Here is a 22,753-nt window from a genome sequence, read left to right as displayed (position 1 = left end):
GAAAGGGAAAGGGAAAGGGAAAGGGAAAGGGAAAGGGAAAGGGAAAGGGAAAGGGAAAGGGAAGGAAAGTATGATACACTACGGTACAATACAACAGAACTGGGGATGTACCTCAGTGGCAGAGTGTTCACGCAGCAATGTGAGGGCCCTGGGGTCAATATTTAGCCCTGGGAAAAATAAAGAAGTCATGGTCCAAGGGAATCTAGGGGGAAGTGAGTCCCAGTAGCAGAGTTCTTTATATGTAACTGGCCTGCATCCTCAGAAGCAAGTTCGCCTGTTTCACCTGGACAGCTGAGAGAATCTGCACCATAGACACAGTTAAGAAATGACACTGACACAGGCACCCACGAGAGCACAGTTCAATTTTATTGAAAACTGTTTGCACCACATTCAGGATGTGGAGCCCGAGAGCTACACGATGGGCCTGCATCACCACCTATTAAACAGGCCAGCCTTTGAAGGGGGTTCAGCACTGTAACAGGAACCCTAGCAGTGTAGGCATCCCACAGCAGTGAAAACAGCTGAGACCAAACTGCAACAGCAGGGCCAGTGGCTAAGCAACAGGAACGCCCTGGGGCTGTGCCTACCACCCAAACTGGGTCAGACTTCAGACCCTTGTGGAAAAGAATTGCTTGTACTCAGGAGTAGGAGCCTGGAGGCTGTCGCTGAATGAACATTTAGTCTAAGTTCTGTCAAAGCCTGCTTTACAGAAGAGTGGGGCGTGGTTCTGCACACCTGTGAATCCAGGAGGCTGAAGCAGGGAGATTGAGGTCAGCCTGGGCTACACAGTGAGTTTAAGGCCAGCATGGACTATACAGTAAGATCTTGTCTCAAAAAAAAAAAAAAAAAAAAAAAAAGACTAGCAGCTCAAGGGCTTTGCTTCCCAAACGTAACATCCAGGGGTTGCCTCATAGGAGAACCGTGTCTTGTTCACCTTTCTCTGGCCCCGAACACAGTGCCAAAAATATATTAGTTGCTCAGTAAGTGTTGTCATGGAAATAATAGCTCCCTTCTCCCACAACAGGCCAATGAATGGATGCTGCACAGTCAGACAAATTTCAATGAAGTTTAAACTCACACACGGTCTGAGTTACCCAACTAGGAAGCGCTTGATCAGGGAGCCCATGAATTTTCCATTAGAGAGAGCACTCAAGCATACATTGGATGATAGGATTACTGTGCCAGGGCTGGCAAGCTTTCCCGAAAGGGGGTCAGACTGTAAACACTGTAGGCTCTGCAGGCCACAAACTCTTCTTGTCATCTCTTCTCCTTTATTGTATGTGTTTAACCCTTGAAAAACACAGAAATCATTCTCCGCTCCTGGATTGCATGAACAAGGCTCTGGGCAGGACCTGACCCACAGGCCGACCCTTGGGTTGGACCAACTTGCAAACCGACTATTTTTTGATGCTTCAAAGATGCCAATACTGCACTCTGGCTTGAAGAAGGCTGAAATTTGGAGTAGAGTATCTTACACAGTGGCACAAATGAATTAGCATGGCTGCTGACAGACGGCTGCCGACCTGTGAAGTGTAGCTTGTCCCCCTTTTGGGTGGGTGAATGGAGTCTACGCAGAACACCCCTACGATGCCTCAGCATCACAAAGCCAAGATGAAGCTTCTGTGACTTTTATTGAGGCTTGTAGCAACCCTGAAGACACATCAGCGGCCTCCACAGCTCCACAGGCACAGTGCCACCCCTCCGACCGTCTCCGCTACCTTCTCCGCCTCCTGCCCTCTCTTCTCAGTTCCTGGCCATGCCACTCCACGTCTCTGACACAATGCTCAGGAAACAAGCTGCGGGCACACCTGACACCCGGCCTCAGCCTCTGCTCCCTGCACCCACAGAGCCCTTCTTCCTCTGCCTGCCTGGGAAGCCTGCTCTGAGCCCCTTCCCCGGCTCTTACTCCTCCTGGTTGCGGCAGGTCAGTCCTTCTGGCTTCGCGCCTCCTCCAAACCCTTTTCACAGCTCTCTGCAGTCTCCAGCAACTTCATCACCGACCCCCAAAACACAGTTCCTGATCATATTGCTTTCAATATCCCTAGACCCTGCGGAGTGGCCCTCATCCATCACTACAGTGAACGCTAGTGCCCTTTCTGGGTTTCTTCTGGAGAGGAAAGAGCAAGAAGGGATCCCTGCTTCTGTGGCCGGAAGGACAAACTCTGAACTGGAAAGACTGGAGGAGGAAAGCAGGGGCACTAGTGATCTGCAGGTGCCCTGAGAGGTCTTCACACTGAGTCTGCTGTCTGAGGACTCGGTTCTTGTAGAACGGGAAATACACAGACACACCGTATCGGAAAGCGTACCCCACACATGCACAATGTGGTAAAGAATCTACCTGTGTGACGGCCTTCCTGTCAACTGCCTGCCTACAGTTTCAGTGGAGCGGTCTACAGAAACCTGTCAGCTCCAAAGGTGGAAAAAAGGGACTGCAGGGACAAACTCTTGTCATTAAGACACCAGCCTGGGCTGAAGTGCAACTCAATGGAGGAGCACGTGGAAGCATGCATAGGGCCCTGGGTTCCATGCCAACACACACGTGCACACACATAAATACACAGCCCTATTGATGGGACTATAGGTAATGCCAGCAGCCACGGGACAAATGGACACCATGTGCTGTCTGACAGAATGCAAAGGAAGAACACAGTGTCTAACCTGCGTTTAAACAGCGGATAAAGTCATACTGAAAAACTTCCTACAAAGTGACGACAAGGCCTCGTTTACAGTCTTCAAGAGTGTCAAGGTCTTAGGAGTCAGGGTGGAGAGACCAGAAAGCCAGGACAACTGTGGGCAACGGGTGACCCTGGCTCAGCACTCTGCTCTGACCAGGGATGGAGCTGGGATAAAACTGGATGGAGTCTCTGGGTGAGGGGCAAATGGGAGGTCTTCCGCTGGGTCTTACCTTTCCATAAATACAAAACCGTTGCAGAGCAGACCGTTAAGTGGGTCAGTGTTAGTACCTGTACACACACAGCTCTGCACTGTGACAGCCAAAGCAATCAATGTGATCGTAGTCAGAGCCAGACACGGAGCTGCTGGGAGATGGCAGACCGTGAGCAGGGTGGTGCTTACAGAGCACAGACCCATGTGAAAATCCGTGAGTGACAGATTTACACTCAGAGCCTGTCCTGGTTCTGTCTAGATGTCCCTCCCCGAAAGCCTCCTGCACTTGTAGGTGGGGCTGTTAGAAAGTGATCAGACTGTGGGGCTGTCTGGAGATGGAGCTGATGGGAAGAGGTGGCCTGGAAGGGCTTATCTCCCTCCCCAGCTCTACGTGCTACTTCCCAGCCACCCTAATAAGCAGCTCTCCTCCGCCAGCCCCTTCCAACAGGCCACTTCTGTGTTTAAGCCTGCAGGACACGGTCTGCAACTTCCAAAACTGTAAGGCCAAATAACCCTCCCCTCCCTTAAATTGTAGGGGTCGGGTATTTGATCCTAGTGATGAGGAAAAGTGACAAAGACAGTGCCTATGTGTATGTTACAGCTGAATAAAAACGTAGAACAAAACCTGCTATGTTCCATCTAATCAAATTCTACAAAGAGCCCTCAAGTGCTGTATTCATCTAACATTAAGAGATGACCTACTTACATCTCAAGTTAGTCTAAAGAAATGCATTCCTCTAAGTAAGGTGTCTCTGTGAAATATCAGTGCTGTAACGTTTTCTGACATTTTGCTATTAAAGATGCTAGAGATGGAAGTACTTTGGCTTTGCTGCTCATAAAATTAATTGAAGTGGAAGTGCTTCCTGGGATGAGGCTCCCTCCACGGGGTCTGATGGAATCAGACACAGTAAACGCCAAGCCAGGGCAGGACTGCTGGATATGAAGAGGTCAAACTGGTAGCAAAGAGACCACACTCACAGGGAAAGAACAAAAATGAAAAACACCCTGTCTTTGGGAAACTGGACCCTGAGAGGGGAAACAGATAGAGACCAACCCAGCCATATGGAAAGTTCTCTCATGGTTCATTTTTCTGTGTCTGGAGTTCTGTTTGCTTGCTTTGGGAGAGGACAGCAGGGGAGGTTTTAATGGCTCAGGGAAGAAATGCTGCAGGCAGGTGACACAGTCCTGCGGCCTCACATGGGGCATTCCAGAGGCAGCTCTGTCCCCTTCACGTCCCACACAGGTTGGGGATGGGCAGCCTTGTCCAGGCCGCACTCTGCAACCTCCAGGTACCTATACAGCACCGTCTGCTGAAACAACCTCCTGAACACAAGGTCTGCCACACCCTCGCCCTGTGCTGAAGAACAGATGCCATGTGGGTGTGGCAACCCTCCGAGGAAGGAGTGGTGATGAAGGAGAAAACGAGAGACCAGAGAGAAGGACAAGGCCGAGCTGTGTCCTTCCATTGCCAACTTGAGTCTACAAGGTCCCTCTGTTCACTGTGTGTGACAGACAGCTGCCAGGCCCACCAGAGCCTCCATGGAGCCTTCATACCCTCAGATACCTCGCACTAGGGAGACTCCCAAAGTGCAGGGATGCCAGGCAGGCATGTGCCACCATGTCTGGCTCAGTAAGGTACTCTTATTACCATATTCTGCTGCTGACCTGGCTAACGATACAGAAGATTTGTTTATTGGTTTTATATAAGAGGCAAAGTTGGAGGATATAGGCAATATAACAAATGATTAAAATTCAGAATTAAAAAGAAAGCTTCTAACCACCCAGAATGCCAGGGCTGTTTTAACAAAAGCAAAAACCCCAGAGCTGGGCGGGTAGCAGTGGTAGAGCATCTGCCCCGCACAAGGGAGCCGCTGAGTTCAATCTCCAGCACCAGCAGGGAAAAAATTCCAAAGAGGTAAATAAGCTCAAGAAGACAAGGCAGCCTGGTCCCCTGCAGGCCCTTGGACAGACCGGGAAGGGTATAGGTTCCCGTGCCAGAGGCCTGAGTTCACACCCGTCTCTGCTACTTTCCACCTAAGTCACTGCACTTCTCAGACATCTCTGAAGTCTTTGTCTGAGGACTGTTAGAAAATGCATGTGCCCCGCACACCTGGAGGCCTCGAAGAGCACAGCCAACATCATCCAGCACAAGTCAACACACCAGGACTTCCGCCAGGTCATTCCTTTGGCACATGTTTGTATCATTGACTGGGCCTGTGCTATATTTCCAGGTTTAGCAGCAAAGAGCTATGGCCCCTGGCTCAAAAGGTGCAACAGTTTGGAAGGCAAGACAACAGGAACGATGGTATCAGAACTTGGGGTCCAACAAGTGCAGTCTGGTCCCGCGTGTAAATGCGCGGGTATTAGGCCGAAGCGCGAGGGACAGCTACACAAGGACAACAGGAACATCCTTTCCCCCAGAAACTCTTGAGCTGCAGTTTTCAAACCTGGCAGTGGATTTTCAAAAGGGATCCCTGCTGGCATGCTGGGTGGGGCAAATATTTTTTGCTGTGAACTGTCGCTGCATATTTAAAAGTGTTTGGCATGGCTAAAGTGGCTACCCGTGCCCCACCTCCCCACAGCTGGCTGGGAGATGGGGCGTGGCTGACAGCAGCAGCTCCAGCAAGAACCAGGGACCAGGTAGCCACCAGCAGGACGGGGCCAGCTCAGCCTCCAAAACGTTTCCCCCACCTCTGGGTAGCGTGGAATGTCCCTGTCCACCTACACCCCCACCACGTAGTTCCTTCCTTCTCCCCTCCCATCTGAGGACCCCACCCCTACACCCCATTTTCAGGGTGCAGCAGGTATTTCACCTATCTGTGGGTATCGGTCTCCCCTACAGAGTAAAAGCTCCATGAGAAATGGACTGTGACAGCTTTCCACTCTCTCCAGTTACACTGTCTTCCAGAATCCACTCAGCCCGGTACCCCGCAGGTGCCCAAACTCTTGATGACTAGCTGAAGAGGAGTGGAACAGTGTGGGAAGTCTGGGGACACCCGTGAGCTCTGAGGGCAGGTGTGGCACAGCAGCTGGAAACCACCCTGTGGGCAGGGCCGCCGAGGAAGCCACGGGCCGCACTTCTACAGGGATCTGCACCTGAGGAAGGGAGGGATGGTCCCAGATGACTCTGAAGACTAAGGGGAAGGAGGAAGTGGCCAAAAGAAAGGATGGAGACACAGTGGCAAGTCAGGGGGAAGACGAGCTGAGCTAGAGGACAGCACTTGGGAGACAGAAGGCTCAAACAAGACACAGAGCAGGGCCATGGACACATAAATGAGAACAGAAGGCATGGGTGAGAAAAACAAAGAGTAGTGGCCAGGGCCTTGGAGGCACTGGCACTTACGGGCAAAAGGTGAAGGGACCCCACGGTGGAAACTGAGGCGGAAATGGTCACAGCAGCCCGACACCACCACAGGGACAGCGCACAAGCATGCTCCTGAGCCCTTCAATTGTGGCTGATTAGGAGTATGATTTCTGCTGGACCTGGTGGTACAGTACATGCCTATAATCCCAGCACTGTGGGAGGCTGAGACAGGAAGATTGCAAGTCTCAGCCTAGGCAACTTAGCAAGACCCTGTCTCAAAATAAGATAAAAATTAAAAAGCCTGGGGATGTAGTCAGTGCAAAGGCCCTATTTTCAATCTCCAGGACTGGGAAAAAGAAAAAAGCACGGTTTGTGTTTTCTTCTCAGGCAGTCAGTGACTTACAGTTTTTGCTAAAAGAAAAAAAAAAAAAAAAAAGAAACAACCCAGCAGCAACCCTTCACTTGGGACTACAGCTGCCCAATATGTAACTGAAAGCAGAACATGGCCCAACCTCACCCTTCTGCCTCCTTTATTCCCTGGAAACTCTGCCCCATCCCTGCACAGCTCTGCATCTTTAGGGAGTGTTTGTCTAAGAGCCTCTGTCTTGGTTACTTTTCTCTTGTTGCTGAGACAAAATACCCGACACCCAGAATTAAAGGAGGAAAGTGTCGTTCTAACCAGTGTGTCAAGTCCCGAGAACAAGGTGCCCGCGGATGAAAAGAAAAAGTAAGAGAAACAAGCAAAACAAGAGATGCAAAAGTCTGGGAAGAGGGGGCTTACAGCCTCTCAGATTGCAGCCTTGAATACCAATTTCAGTCACCTTTTATTGAGCGAAAACCAAGGACATAGCTAGTACAAATGAGCGGATACCAACAGTTTTGTTTTTTTGTTTGTTTTTTTTTTTAAAGCAAGGATAATTAAAGGATTATCCTTCTCAACATGTAATCCAACACACGCCTGTAATCCCAGAATTCAAGAGGCTGAGACAGGAGGAGTGTAAACTCAAGGCAAATCCGGGCTATATAATGAAGCCTTATCTTAAGAAACTTTAACAAATAATAAACAAATCATTGTGTCCTCAGTGCCTTCTAATCAAAGAATGTCCTCCACAGGAGAGGTTTATTTAGCTCACAGTTTGTGGAGGTTTCAGTCCATACTTGGCTGCCTCCAATGAGGGTGGTACATGGCAGAGGGCAACAGTTCATGGCAGTGGAAGATAGCAAAAGCAACAAGAGCAAAATGGAGGACAGCAAGAGGGCAGCCTCTTTCTCTCCCTTACATATGCAAACTATCCACCCAAGGCCCAAGGGCGGGTGTAGCTCTCATACCCATAATCCCAGCATTGGATCATGGATCAATCATAAACTCTAGAAGCCTGACCCATGACTACATGAGCCTTTGGGGGGACATCCAGACACAAACCATAACAGCCTCTACACAGGCTGAGGCCTGAATTCACAGCACCTGTTCCCACACCTTCTAGACCCAGGACAGCAAGGTAACAGGTGAGCAGGTACCCAGTCAGCCTACACCCCAGGTAGCCTCCCAAGACTACCCTGCCCCCAGCAGAAGCAGCCATCTTCTGGAGACCATATTATCCCCTCAAGCAGTGACGACTAAGGACACCTCTAAAGCCATCTTGCAAAACGACGACAGCCAGACTCTACCCCACCCCAGTAAGTCCATAAAACCTGGATGCTTCTGTGAATGGACCGGTCTGACCTCTCCCTCAGAGCTGTGCCCTCAGCTCCGCAGGCTGAGCGCCTGTCCCTGTGTTCTCTCACTCTAAGTCCACCTGGGAAACCTGATGCATCCTGAGGAGAGCTGACAAACCTACTCTGTGTGTGGCGGGGTGATGGCCTCCGCAGAAGCCATCTGGTGACAGCCATACGGTATACAGCAGGACCGGCTCTGGTGAAGGGCAGTATCTGCAATGTCGGGTGTGCCAAGAGGTTGAAAGAGAAGGAAGTGTTCGGGAGCTCTGACGCCTTTGAGGACAGCTAATTTACTAGAGTGCTGGGATGGCAGCAGGACTTAGCAGGACATAGAGAACATGAGGACGTCCTTGGCAGGATGTGAGGACATAGAGGTGGCAATTCCAACCACTCTTCCAAGAACAGGGCTGGAAAGACAGGCAGATGTTAACAAGAAGATATACTGCTCTTCCCCAAGAGGAGAGAAAACTGAGGACACAGGACTGAAAAGGGAAGAGCTGGAGAAATGGGAAGAGAAAGGAGTATGTGATGGAATCAGGTCCCTGAGGCAAAGGAGATGGGATCGAGAAGCCAAGGAGTAGAATCAGCTTCAGAACAAACTGCCTGTCACCAGTTAGAACAAAAGGCGAAGCAACAGGGTAGAGGAGAAAGGCACCAGGGAAATGGCTGGAGAGCTGCTGGAGGACATTTGGGAGTAGCAAGGGCCTGGCTATCCTGTCCAGGGACACAGTTTGTAAGAGGCAAAAGCACTATCCGTTGATGGTGTTGCTGGGGGGCTCGGGTTATTCCAAGGAAAGCGCATTCCCACCCTGCATACTGGACTCAGGGAAAGAGACTTCCTTCCTGTACTACATACTCAAGAGACTGACAATAAGAACAACGTCAAGGATGGGAACCTGGCCGAGGAAGGAGCCAGAAAATCCCAAGTGTTCTCATTCTGGAGCTGGATGGAGATCCGGGGAGCAGGACATTACCCAGTCTGCCTCAAACATGAAAATGTCTACTCAGTCTCCCTGCTTGTACAATCAGACCTTGTGACAGTGGACCAGGGTGCGACAATCAGGAAAAGAGGACAGGAAGAGGAAGGCATTCATGGGCTTCACTTCCATGGACTAAAGCGGAAGACAGAGACCAATTATGTTCAAATAAAGTCTGAGACGCCAATTCCAGAGCTCTGCTATTGCTTCTTTCCGCACAGCACCATGAGCCCACTTCGACATGCTCACCACGGTCTCCCTGCTCTTCCCATGCAGCAGTCAGCAAACCCCACCTCCTCCCCATCCTTCGTCCCTCCTCCCTCACCTGATTGCCCCAGCACCACCCCACCTCATTCCCTGCTGGTCCTGCTCTAGGCAGTGTAATCACCACTCCACCGCCCTAGTAATTTAAAACAGACAAGAGAATGTCACAGCCCTGCTAAAATTCTCCAGTGTCCTGCTCTCCACCATTACACTTTAAAAATAACATCCAAGGGAAAGGGACGTAGCTCAGTGGTAAAGCGCCTTGTATGCACGATGCCTCCCCTGGGTTCCACCCCTAGTACTACCAAAAAAAAGGAAAATAAGTAAGGTCTAAGCTGCTTAGATGAGCAATAGTAACTGCTACTGTTCACTGACTTTCATGTAGGAAGGCTAAGTAACATATCTGTGCGTTCAGTTTACATCCACCTTCTTCTTTGGGGACCTGGAGATCTAACCCAGGACTTCTGGCACACTAGATAAGTGCTCTACACCTCCAGCTCCTATCTCTTGTTTTCATAAATGAGGAAACTAAAGCTTAGGAAGAAAGAGAGTTTCCTTCCCACAGTCACAAAGCTAGTTCAGTGGCAAAGCTGGTACTGGGACACAGGCCTTTTGAGCACGCTATGTGCTCCTGGCATGCTACTGCCCACAGGCCCTGCGTGGTGTGGCTCCCACTGCCCTTTCCAGTCACCTCTCAAACTGCAACCCTATGCTGCAACTCTGCTGACCTTCACAGGCCAGCCTCCCTTGCAGCCTCTGCTCAGCTACTTCCAGCTCTTCTGCACCTGCACATCCTACTTATCCTCTAGAACATGGAGAAGACACAATCCTCACGGCAACTTTCTGATGCCTCAGCCTGACTGAAAAGCACCCGAAGTCTTCCTCCCCCAAACATTTGACAATGGTTTCATGCCATAGTTTATTAAAAAATTAAACTCCTTGAGCATGAGAAGGTATCTCTTGCTCATTTCCATACGGCTCGCAGTGCAGGTCAGGGACACAACAGATGTTCAATAAACATTTGTGTGTATTCTCTAGGGTAGCTGGCTGAGAGTGAAAAAGGGATGTTGTGGTTTTATAACAAGAAAACCCAGTACTCAGCTCTTTTAAAGGGTTTCAAAATCGTGTCACATGAGGGTACATAAGAGTTGACCAAGAGCAACGGACGGAGAGACATTGTGGGTGGCAGGGATAGGAGCGGAGAGCTGTGGACCACCCGCACGTGCAACAAGCTCAACAAGGCTGGAGTATACAATGGGGACTGAGGGAACAGGCCAGCAAGATGAGCCATCAAAAGACTGGGTTTTTTGTTCTTTAGGTGTTAGCTTTTTTTTTTTGTCTTTTTGAGACAGGGTCTTACTATGCAGTTCAGACTGGTCTTGAGCTCACTTTGTAGCCAAGGCTGGTCTTGAACTCACAACGATCCTCCTACCTCAGCCTCCCGAGTGCTGTGATTACAGGAGTGCGCCACTATGTCCAGCCTAGCTCATAACTCACCTCCCATCCAGTGGGCTTTTAAAACAGCGCCCCAAATAAATATATGAAGATAGTTCTGTTTATCCATCACATTGTTCTCTATCCTGTTTCCTCTTTTGTAGCACCTATTAGGATCTAAAACATTTATCACTCCTTGAAGTATATTTATTGATAACCACCACAATCACTATCAAAAAAATAGGCTTCATGACCTGGGTGTGGTGGCCCATGCCTGTCATCCAGCAATCTGGGAAGCTGAGACAAGAAGATTGCAAATTCCAGCCCAGCATGGGCTACACAGTGACTTTAAGGCTAGCCTTAAGTACAGTGAGACTCTGTCTCAGGGGTGAAAGATTTGTATGACCTGAAGAGAAACCAGAGTATAGACTCTGTCTCAAAATAAACCAAGAACATTAGGCTTCATAACCAGGGCGTGGTGGCACACACTCATAATCCCAGCAATTTGGGAGGCTGAGCCAGGAGGTTCGCAAAATGAAACCCACCCTGGGCTATTTAGCAAGACCTTGTTTCAAAATAAAAAGGCCTGAAGATATAGTTCAGTGCCAAGGCCCTGGGTTCAATACCTGATTGAATTTTTAAAACAGCAAAAAATCCTAGACTCCAAGAAACAGTTTTTATTTTATTTTTAATTTTTTATTTTTTTTGGTTTTTCTCCGGTACCAGGAACCGAACTCATGACCTTGCGCATGCCAGGCAGGAGCTTTTGCCGCTGAGCTAAATCCCCAGCCCCAACAGTTCTTTTTTGTCTATAAAGCCTACAATAATGCCCAACACCTAACAGGCATTCAACATTTGTTTTACTTAGTCAACACCAAATATTTATTCAGCACATATACTATACCAGGCACTTTCCTATAAGCTGGGGATACAAGAATAAGACAAAATTCTCTGTTGTTATGGAGCTTACCCTGAGTAAACACATTAAATATGCTCAGCCTAGAGAAGAAAATGAGGGAAAGACCATCTCGTAGCTTTCAAAGATGTGTAGGCCAGTTACTGAAAGGCAGATCCCAGGGGCCTAAGCAGGGTCGATGAACTGAGACTACTGGGTAACTGCTTGCCGCTCAGCATAGGACTCGGAGTCAGACCTGGGCAAAGACCAAACTGGAGCAACTAGAAGTAGTGAGCTTTCTACCACTGCAGAGAATTGGTCAGCGGGCAGCGACGTTACAGACCACCCTCCAGTCAATAAGAAAGGAACCTGGGGCAAAGGCCCCAAACTAACAGTCAGACCTACTGGCTGATAGCTGCCCGTGACAGCAGCACAGGGTTTTTTGTTATTTTTGAAAGAACTGAGTTTGTTGCCATTTAAAAAAAAAAAGCGTGGGTAGTGTTTAGAAATACGGAGACAGCACAAATGCTGGATTAGGCTTCGCTTCTCCCACATCACGTCAGTACCGTGCTTATAAAATTCAGTAAAAATTAAAGTTCGACTCCATTTCTGACTCGACTAAATCCTAAGCACTGGCCTGCCAGCTTTGGGCCACACCAAGGCACCTGGAACCCGAGCCTGGAGACCCCACGGTCGCCGATAAGAGAGGAAGACGCGCGGGGTCTCCAGCAAACGCGGCACCGCCAGGACGAGGCTGAGACGTCAGCACCCGGCGCTCCCGCGCAGACCCGAGGCGGACGGGGAAGTCGCCACGAGCTAGAGACAGGCAGAAACAAGCGGACCACCACCCCTGGAATAGGGAGAGGATGGTCCTGAGCCCCGCGGCGCGCCTCGCTCCCCACTTCACGGCTCGCCGCGTCCCTCCAGGCCCCCGAAACGAACCCCGTGAGACCCCACTACGCGCTCCGCCGTCGCGGTTCACTCACCGCTGCCCAACTTCCGGCAACCTCGGCGCGCCCGCAAAGCGCACCCTGATGACGCACTGTACCCCGCCCCCAGCCTCCCGTAGCCTGATGCGCATGCGCAAGGGATACAAGGCAGCTCTAGGAAATGCGTCCCTAGCACCAAGCGAAGGGGGCGGAACGCGAGCAGTGTGGAAGGCGGGGCACGGAGGCTGGCAGGGTCCTGCAGAAACTACAAGAGAGGCTCTTTGGAGGCTGAAATGTGTGCGTGCAGGTTGAGCTTTTGAAAATGCCCACGCGCGCCTGTACTCCCCGCACTCTGGGATGTTGAAGCAGAAGGATCACAAGTTCGAGCCCACCCTGGGCTACTTAACGAAACCGTCTCTCTAAATAAATAAATAAATAAATAAATGAAAGGGGCAAAATTGAGGATGCAGTGAACGTTCTGGGCCTAATCCTTAGTAACACACACACGCACACACACTAGTGACTTCAGGGCATGGCATAAGTTATCGCTGCCATTTGTCAGAGGGACAACCGGGACCAAAGGCAAAAGAGAAGACAGATGAAGGTTATAATATGTGACAGCCAAGGACAGTTGACAGCGACCTGCCCACTCTCTCTTCTCTCCTGCTGTCAAAGGATGAAGTCGCTCCTGCTCCAGGAGGACTTGTCGCGTGTGTCGGCCAGGCGGTGGGACTGCACAGGATGATTTCTCATCCTGCCGGGAGACCTTGCCCACAGGGACTCGAACCTCTCCACACGCAGTGGGGACAGCAATGGCTGCTCTATTAGTGTCGCGTTTCCAGGGTTTCATGTCTCATCCACGCAAGGGTCCCCAAGGCTTTTGCTTTATTATCCTAGACCAGAGGCTGGGAAATTTTATTTATTTATGTGGGGTTTGGGGGATGGAGTTTGTTATATAGCCCAGGCTGGCCTTAAACTCATGGCTATCCTCCTGCATCAGCTTCCTGAGTGCTGGGATTGCTGCATAGGCCACCGTGCCCAGCTAGACTAGGAAAATTTAATTGACTTGCTCACAGTTAAAGGATTTGCCAGCCAAAATTGAATGAAAGGCTGACTCTTCCCAAACAGGAAATGAGGCCAGGCATACTGCATACCTGTAATACCAGCATTTGGGAGGCTGAGGCAGGAGGATCATCATGAGTTTAAGGCCACCCTGAACTACATAGCAAGACCCTGTCTCTAAATAAGTAAATGAATACATAAATAAGAATAAATCCAGGGGCTGGGGATTTAGCTCAGCAGCACAGTGCCTGCCTGGCAAGCTCGAGGTTGTGAGTTCGATTCCCAGTACCAGAAAAAAAAAAAACAAAAAAAGAAATAAAAGAATAAATCCAGACTTAGTAAGAATACTTTACTGGAAAGGATTATTCCAAGGGATGAGAGAGGAGCTACAGCAACAGAGACCACACTGACCAAAAGCTTGCAAGTATCTTAAGGGAGAGAGGAAATGAACTTTCTTTTATAGGAAGCATAAATAAGGCTAGAAAGACTTAGATGTGGGAAAATGGGGGTGACAGGGTTTGATCCCAACCAAAGAGCAGGGAGTGCTTTCCCTTGAAACCAGGCGACTCTCAGGCAGGGTTGTGTGCTGGCTTGGGTGGAATGGAGGTCAAAGTGAGGGACCTTGGGAGGAAAGCAGCTTCCCCGAAGTTTGGTCAGTGACGTGTTCTGGCATTGCTCAGTAGGGACAAGCAGCTCAACAGGTCATTTAAGGGGCCAAGTACAGGGGATCAGAAGGACTGGAATCTTAGGTCACATGGGAATGTGTGTTTCTTTGCAGTAAACACTTTTTGAGCACAAAAAAATGTGGAAAGATTCCTTAACCATGATTGTTTCCCACAGGATCTTGCTGGCTGGCCTTGAACTCACTGTGTAGTCCAGGGTAACTCCAAGGATCCTCCCGCTTCAGCCTCCTCAATGCTGAGATTACAGGCACAGGACACCACACCCAGCTTGGTGTTGTGGTCTGGACTGGAATGGCCCCCCAGAAGCCTTGTGTGTTCAGAGGTGGGGCCTTTGGAGGATGACTGGATCGTGGGGGCACTGTGCTTGCTCATCAGTGGATTCAGCCACTAATGAGTTCAGAGCCCTGTGCTGTTAGGAGGTGGGGCCTGTTTGGAGGCACTGAGGGCATGGCCTGGAAGGTAAAGCTTCCTGTCTGGCTCTTCCCATCTCTCTCTACTGCTGTGAGCCATGAGCTGAGCTGCTCTCCTCCGCCTAGACCCTTCCCACACAGTGTCTGTGCTTGAGCCTGGGGACCATGGACTGAAACTTCTGAATCCCTGAGCCCAAATGAACCTCCCTCAAGTTGCGGGTGTCAAGTGTCGTGTCCCAGCAGGGAGAAAAGTGCCTGAGATACTCGAAAGCTCTTCTGAGTGTGCCTACCTCCTCAGACTGCTGGCTTGGCTCGCCCCACAGGAACGTGGGTTTTCCAAGCACACCCTGCTCCCTCCTGTCTCCAACCCACCGTGCCTCACACTTCCACGCTACATGACCTCCTCAGTCTCCACAGTCCAACTCACTGCACCTGGCTCTCCAACCGCTGACGGGAAAGGGCATGCACGCTGTCTGATTCCACCTCAGTGGAGTTCTGCAGTGACAGAAGTTACATCTGTGGGTGCCAAAGAATGAGGGGGCCTTGTCCTCACGGGGGTACGGCAATGTTTCACGGCTTCACCAAGGTCATGACAACATGCAGGCATGTATTTATCCCAGGTATATTGAATAGTATGCACTACGTATAACAGTGATTTTAGAAAACCAAGCCAAGTGTGGTGGTGCACACCTGTACTCCTAGCTACTTAGTAGGCTGAGATGGGAGGATGGCAAGTTCCAGGCCAAACTGGTCAGCTTAGTGAGGCCTTGTCTCAATGAACAAGCTGTCACCTCCTATGAGAAGATATGCCCAACACCCACCTAGAGGCTCTACTGTATTGAGCACATGAGCTGGGGCTAAAGGAAGTTATTCAAGGGTTTATTTCCCCTGCTGGACTTTGAGCTCATCTAATAAATACATTTTAGAGTTTCTGCCCAGATGAAAATGATTCATGCATTTCTGGGAACTGTCAGCCTTGGCCGTGTGTACACCCCGACTCCCTCTACCACACCCTCCCCACCCACTCAAGCACTCCCCACCCACTTAGCCCTGCACTGCAGCAGATGTGGACACAGTACTTTTTTTTTTTTTGAGACAGGGTCTATGTAGCCCATGCTGGCCTCAAACTCATAGCGATCCTCCTGCCTCAGCCTCCTGAGTACTAAGTTTACAGACGTGTGCCACCTCACTCAGCCATAGGATGATTCTTGACCCTCAGTTTTGGACACCAGAACTGATGCTCCTCGAGAGCAGAAATGGGCTGGAAGCAACAGCAGCATTTTAGAGGGAGCTTCCTCAAGTTCTCACTGAGATTCCCGTGGCTGACTTAACTTGGACCTGCCCAACCCAGGCATCTGGGACATCAGTACTGGTTTCCACACAACTCCCTGGGCAATGCTTTGAATCATGTTCCCTCCACAACTCATGCTGAAGTGTAATCCCCAGGGACCGGGGAATCAATCAGTAGCACAGCTTGTGTTTAGCATGTGAGAGTGGGGCTCTGGACCCCTAGCACAGGAAGGCAGGGAAGAAGAAAGGAACAAAGGAATGAACGGATGAGCTTCACTACCATTGTGGTGATTATTTTCTCATAAACCTGTAGAACTTTTCATATGATAATGTATTACTCACTACATTGAAACAAACATGACCCAAACTCAGGAATACATATCCTCAACTCCAAACCTTGAGTTCTTAAGACACAACTCTTTAGCCAGACATAGTGGCACACCATGTAATCCCAGCACTTGGGAGGCTGAGGCAGGAGGATCGCTGTGAGTGTGAGGCCAGCCTGGGTGACATAGTGCCTTCAAGGCCAGCCTGCACTACATAGTGAGACCCTTTCTCAAAAAATAAAACAAAAAGACATAATCCTTTGAGGAAGGAGAAAAAATCTACCTTTAAGTCACAACATAGAAAGTGGTGTACCGGATCAACAGAGCTGAGACTTTGTTCATCTCTGTGCTTGCTGATTACTAACTGTTTTGTGCCAGACCCATTCTTGGTGGTTATCCACCCCCCATCACTCTGTATTAGGTATAATGTTTTTGTTTTGGTTTTGTTTTCTGAAGCAGGGTCTCACTGGTTCAGGCTGGTCTCAAACTTGTATTCCTCCTACCTCAGCCTCAGGATTGTAAGGATTATGCCCATGCACCACTGTACCCAGCAGTAATGTTCCTTCTTAAATGTATCAAAACTCTTATTGAACAATGAGTTCTGGGTCCCAAAGAGGATTTCATTTTTGCACCTGTCCGTAACCATGTGGTGGTCATTACAAAGTGGGACCTTTTTTTTAAAGATAGAGTCTATGTGTTCTGTATGTAGCCCAGGCTAGCCTTGAGCTTGCGGTAATCCTCCTGCCTCAGCCACCCAAGTGCTGGGATTACTGGAGTGTGCCACCATGCCTGGCTAAAGGATTCGTTCTTTGTAGAGGACAATGACTCTTAGCATATCATTTTAAGATAAAATAATTCTAGTCTTAATGCAAGCCTCAAAGTGTGTCTTGAAAAACGTCCTGGAGGGTTGTAAAGAGTTAACTTTACAGTCCTGACTTAGCCCTGGAATGCTTCTCCAAAGACAAAGAACACCAGGGCCCAGATAACCACCTATGACCCTGCCTGGCTTGTTTCATCCCTTCCATGGCCCTAGATAAACACTGTAACCATAAAAGAAATGTATGGTTATCTAAAGGGGGACATGTAAAACAGAATACAAAAAGTATATATCATTGTGGTTGGGCTCATGACTGGAGCCTGACCCGGTTACATGGCACAAGGAAAACAACATGTGGCCAGGGCTACAACATTCCTTTCTGTTACCACAGAAACCAAAAATGTATATAACCTAAAAACAAAGACAGGTCCACGCCCACTTCCCTGACTTGCAAGTCAGGATGAGAGGTGACCAGTCTAAATTAAAACTTTGTCTGTTCTCTTTGGTCTCTTGCGGAGTACAGCCTGAATTTTTGCCGTAACATCTTGAGAACATGAGATCTGGATTTGGAGATTTCTGTTCATTACGGGTTAAATATCCTTATCCAAAGCACTGGGAAGCAGAAGTGTTTGGATTTCTAATTCTTTTTTGGCTCCAGAGTACTTGCATGTCCGTAATGACGTCTGCTAGAAGTGGCACTCAAATCTAGACAAAAAGTTCATGTTTCAGACGCACCTTACTCTCACAGACCAAAGGCGACTTCGCACAGCAGTTTTAGTGTCACTGGAGGCCACCCACAGGGACAATCTGAACTTTCCCCCTTGGCTGCAGGTTGGTGATCAGAAAGTTCCAGATTTTGGAGCACATCAGAGTTGGGATTTTCAGATTAGAGATATACAGCATGGGTGAGCCCGGATCAAGTCTGTGACACCCTGTTAGAGCAGCACAGAATACCCATGGCCACCAGTAACCATTTCCAGATTCAGTTTCAGACACTCCTCAAAGCTCTGACCCAGTCCAGCAGAGGTGAAACCACATCTGTCTGTCCTAGGCCACCCATTATCTCCGTATGGCCTAGGACAGTGTTCAGAAAGTCCGTTTCAATGGAGGAGACCTGGAAATCCAGATGGCTGAGGGGCCTAGAACTAATGGCCATGCCATTAGTAATTGTAATGGTAATTAGTAATTGGTAAATGTGGTAATTAGTAATTGGTAATTAGTAATTGGAAAATGTGGCTCCTTGGTAGGGGTGGGTCCTGCCTGATGCCCAGGTAGGAAAAGCAAGGCAGCCCACTGGGCACCAGGACTGTGGAGCATCAAGAAAGATTCACAGAGGCCGGGTGTAATGATGCACACCTGTAATCCCAGCACTCAGGAGGCTGAGGCAGGAGGAGCTCCATGAGTTTGAGGCCAGCCGCTAAATAGTGAGTTCAAGGCCAGCCTGATTTTTACATAATGAAACCCTGTGTATAAATCCAGAAAGAAAGAAAAAAGGAAGAAAGTAAGAAAGGAAGGAAGGGAGGGAGGGAGGAAGGAAGGACAGGGAAGGGGAAGGGAATGGAAGGGAAGGGAAGGGAAAGGAGGAAGGAAGAGAGTGAATCAGAGCCCACAGAAAGGCAGAGAATGTTCTCAGACACAGTAAGGTCCCAAGATGTGTCCCAAGACCACGGCAAGTGAGGTCAATCCACTGTCACCACCTGCCCTGCAGTCAGCAACACAGGACACACACTTCCCACAAGGCAGCCTTGCCTGTGCCACAACAGCCGAGGCCGTGAGAGCGCCACACACTCCTGTCTCTCCCTGCTTAGTGTCTGGGTTCTGTTCTGTTCTGTTCTATTCTGGTCTGTTCCTTCTTGCTCTGGGGACAGAACCCAGCGCCTTCTCACCAAGCCATACCCCAAGCATCACTATTTGCTTTTATTTTGAAGACAAGGTTTTGCTGAGGTGCTAAGTCATCCAGGTGGTACTAGAATTTAAGATCCTCCTGCCTCAGCCTCCAAGAGTGCTGGGATTGCAGGTGTTCACCCCCATGTCCTACTCTGATTCGGTGTATCATTACAAACCTATATGAAAGCCCTCTGTGTTGCAGACCCCGCAGGCATCAGAGCCACTGCACACACTAACACACGGACCTTGGTCCTCAGGTTCTGGCAGTATCTATTTATTGTTCTCATCAGACCCAAATCCAGCACTCCCACCCAAAACTAGGCTCACCCCCATTTCTTTCCTGGTTACTGGGGTGGTCCCTCCACTGGACACATGGCCCTGCCTGCAAGCTGGGGTCTCCTGAGGCTTCTTTGGTTCTGAAGCCCCACTCTCAGACGGCAACAACAGCTGCTGACACCAGGGATACAGTCTCCGCAGCTCCCCAATCAAGCATGAAGCAGTTTCTGGAAAGCAAAGCGGAAGGAGAGTGAATCTTCTCCTACAGTCCTTTCGTAAAGACATGTACAGACATGACCAGAAAGCAACCAGAACCCCGCTAGTGTCTTGTCATGCTCTGCAGCACCTTCCTGTACATTTTCTCTGCCCAAGGGACTCCGAAAGGAAGAAATGAACAAATCACAGAACAGCATCCTTTTGAACAGTGTATTTAGAGAGGTAAAAGTATCTCATTTAAACAGGTCATGTACACGGGAACACAAGACACAGAAGACCTGCGTGGATAAGCATTTCCACTTGCTACACACATTAAGTTTTAAAATATAAATCACAACCAGACAGCGATGTGAGCATCACATGAGCTGCATGTTCCCACAGCTCTGCTGCTTTCAGCTCGGCAGGGAGACTATAAAGAGCACGCAGACCTCTTGACCTGCAGGTAAAAATGTCCACTGTCCCCTCTGAGGGGCTCCTCTGTGGCCGCAGATGCGCTCCGCAGCAGCTGCTCTTCCTCCCCACATGTCATTTTGGGAATTGTCGCTGCTCCTGGGAATCTTGCGTGTAGGTGTGGGCGTGTAATATGACACACTTCTGCCTTTTGAAGAAAAGCTTAGCACACGCTGGAACCCCACCGGGTGCTGCTCTTTCTCACACAGAGAGCTCCACGGCCTTTGTTCCTCATCCCGGCTCGCCAGAACTCACTCTGCTCCCCCACAAGCTGGAACTCTCCTGCCACCCTCCTCTCGTGCTGTTGTGGGACACCAGTGCCACGTGCCTGGTCCAGCCCTCAGGACATCGGTCGTTCTTCTCCCCTCCAGCCCTTTGCTTTGAACATGCAGCCCTTCAAATCACTTCCTGTCTCTCCCTTTTGAAGGTAGCTTTTGTGCACAGGTATTGAAGAACCTGAAGGAAGCTGGGGTGGAAAACACAGATAGGCATGCTGCACGATTTCCCGCCGACTCTAAGCCGTGTGTGCGAGAGAAAGGCCGAGGCAGGAGCTCGGGGCAGCCCAGGCGTGGGTTCTGGAGAGAGGCGCCCACCGGGCTCTTGTGGGTCCCCCACCCGCTGCTCCCAGTGCAGTCTTTCTGCTGCTCACTGCCGCCTGTCCTTCAAGTGCCACCCGCTGAGACTTCTTCTGCCCCGCTCAGCCCCTAACCAAGACTGTGGCCGCCACTGCAGGAGGACGGGGTACCTGTGAGACACAGGCTCCCTCCTTCCGCCCCCTGGGGCGTCACAAAGCCGCCACCGCAGGCGCCTCTCTCAGCTGCCCCTCAGGGTGGGATGCGCAGGATCCTCTTGAAGGTCTTCCTGAAGTTCTCGTTGCACAGCGGGTAGATGAGTGGGTTCAGCGTGGAGTTGAGGTAGCCCAGCCAGATGGTGAACATGTGCACGGGCTCGCTGCAGCAGCTCTTGCAGAAGGCGATGACCATGAAGAAGACGAAGTAGGGGATCCAGCAGAGGATGAAGGCCGCCATGATGCACCCCAGCTGCTTGGCCGCCTTCCGCTCCCGGTTCAGGTGCAGCCCCGACACGTACTGCCGCGAGTGCGAGCGCAGCCTCCTCCACGTGAACTTGATGTAGTCCAGGCCCGTGCTGGACCCGCTGCGCAGCTGGTCGCCACCTGTCGCCACCTCAGTGCTGGTGTCAGAATCTGTGGTCCGGGAGAAGGACTGGCCATCCACCAGCGTCCAATCCTCTGGCTTGGTGTTGCTGTCACGTGCGGCCCGGCTCTGCCCACTTGGCCTGGGCTGGCTCTGCGTGTGGTCCAGGGCTTCACAGCACCTGCCATCTCCCACCGCCACCGTGGGCATCTGCAGAGTGCCCGCCTCTCCACCCTCCTCTTCACTGAAGACAGCCACGGATGGCATCTCCATGGGCGACTGGGGCGATGGCATCGGGACACTCGCCCCGCTGGCATCCTTAGACAGCCTTTTTGGATCCCCCCAGGGTGACTCCTTCCCCGGCCTCCTGGTGTCCGCCTTGGTGCTGTCCGGCCTCAGCTTCATCTCTGAGAAGGAAGGGAGGGAGCCGTTGATGAGCTGGCGGTGCTGACAGTGCCGCCGCACGGCCTTGTAGATCCGGGCGTAGAACCAGAGCATGAGCAGCGTGGGCAGGTAGAAGTTGATGATGGCGGTCATGATCTTGAACCAGGTGACGTCGTAGAAGTCCGTCTCGCACTTGTTCGCCCGGGGCCCCGGCGTCGAGGCCATGACGTGCCAGCCCAGGATGGGGATCACCCACAGGAAGGAGAGAAGCCAGGCCCCCAGGATAGTGGCCGACGCACGCGTCTTGGTCCGGTACCTCAAGTACCTGAGCGGCTGCTGGACGGAGCGGTAGCGGTCGATGCACAGGATGAAGACGCTGAAGATGGACGCCGTGCTGGCCACATAGTCCATGGAGAGCCAGAAGAGGCAGAGCGGGCGGCCCAGGATCCACACGGACTTGTGGAGGTAGAGGATGCTCATGGGCATGACCACGGCACCCACGATCAGGTCGGCCACCGAGAGGCTGACGATGTACAGGTTGCCCACGGTGTGCAGCTTGCGCTCGGTGCGCACAGCGTACAGCACCAGCAGGTTGAGCGCCACAGTGACCAGCGACACACTGCTCAGCACCACCACCAGCGGCACCAGCCGGTGGCCGGATGGGTCCGTCCTGTTGTCCTTGTACATCCTGTCTTCCAGGAGGCAGGAGGAATTGAACAGGGTCGTCGGGGTCATTCCTGGGAGGAAAGACACAAGGACAAAGCCGGAGGTCAGACATTCCTGATCAGCAGCATCGCTTTCCCCCAAATGGCCTGGGCGCCTTTGGGCCGTCTAACATCTGCTTACCTACTAACATTCGGGGCTGCCCTTCTCCATTCATTCATTCATTCATTCATTCATTCATTCATCATTCATTCATTCAATTTATTGAAGCTGGGTGTGGTGGCGCAATCCCATAACCCCAGCACTCAGGAGGCTGAGGCAGGAGGATTGCTATGAGTTTGAGCTACACAGCCTGAACTACACAGCCCACCTCAAAAAATAAAATTAAAAAATTTATTGTATTCTTGGTATTGTTCTAGGTGTTGCACCTATGCCAGTGAATAAAACAGACAAACTCTTGGCCGTCCTGTGTTTGGAATCTAGGGAGGGAGCTTGGCCAAAACTAGGTAGTAAATAACTAGTGTCAGGGTCAGGTATGGTGGCACATGCTTGTTATTCTAGCATTCAGGAAGCAGAGGCAAGAGGATCACTGCAGTTCAAGGCCAGCCTGAGGTATGTAGTGAGTTTGAAGCTAGCCTGGACTACAGAGTGAGACCCTGTCTCAAACAAACAAAACCAGTATGTTTCATCCTGCATGTGTGTTCCAGGAAGACGGGGGCTGAGCAGATGG

The 22,753-nt window shown here is 50.6% G+C and overlaps 2 protein-coding genes across 4 annotated transcripts in view; both read right to left on the bottom strand.

The window, feature by feature from the left end:
* The window catches only part of Atg7 (autophagy related 7), a 224,059-nt gene extending 211,535 nt beyond the window's left edge, over positions 1–12,524 (bottom strand). Inside the window, exon 1 of the mRNA XM_005387012.2 lies at positions 12,463–12,524. The gene's annotated coding sequence lies outside the window, so the exon portion shown is untranslated. The remainder of the gene's footprint in view (positions 1–12,462) is intronic.
* Positions 12,525–19,568: 7,044 nt separating this feature from the next.
* Hrh1 (histamine receptor H1) overlaps positions 19,569–22,753 on the bottom strand; it is a 47,600-nt gene continuing 44,415 nt past the window's right edge. For all 3 annotated transcript variants that reach the window (XM_005387006.1, XM_013515345.1, XM_005387007.2), the window contains exon 2: positions 19,569–22,097. In XM_005387006.1, coding sequence (XP_005387063.1) covers positions 20,647–22,095 — 1,449 coding nt within the window. In that variant the 5' untranslated portion in view covers positions 22,096–22,097 and the 3' untranslated portion in view covers positions 19,569–20,646. The remainder of the gene's footprint in view (positions 22,098–22,753) is intronic.

The sequence above is a fragment of the Chinchilla lanigera genome, unplaced genomic scaffold (genome assembly GCF_000276665.1).
Source record: "Chinchilla lanigera isolate Chin_1 unplaced genomic scaffold, ChiLan1.0 scaffold00028, whole genome shotgun sequence".
In the NCBI taxonomy this organism is placed as follows: Eukaryota; Metazoa; Chordata; class Mammalia; order Rodentia; family Chinchillidae; genus Chinchilla; species Chinchilla lanigera.
Note: the sequence above shows the minus strand (reverse complement) of the source record. Positions and strands in the feature narration are given on the sequence as shown.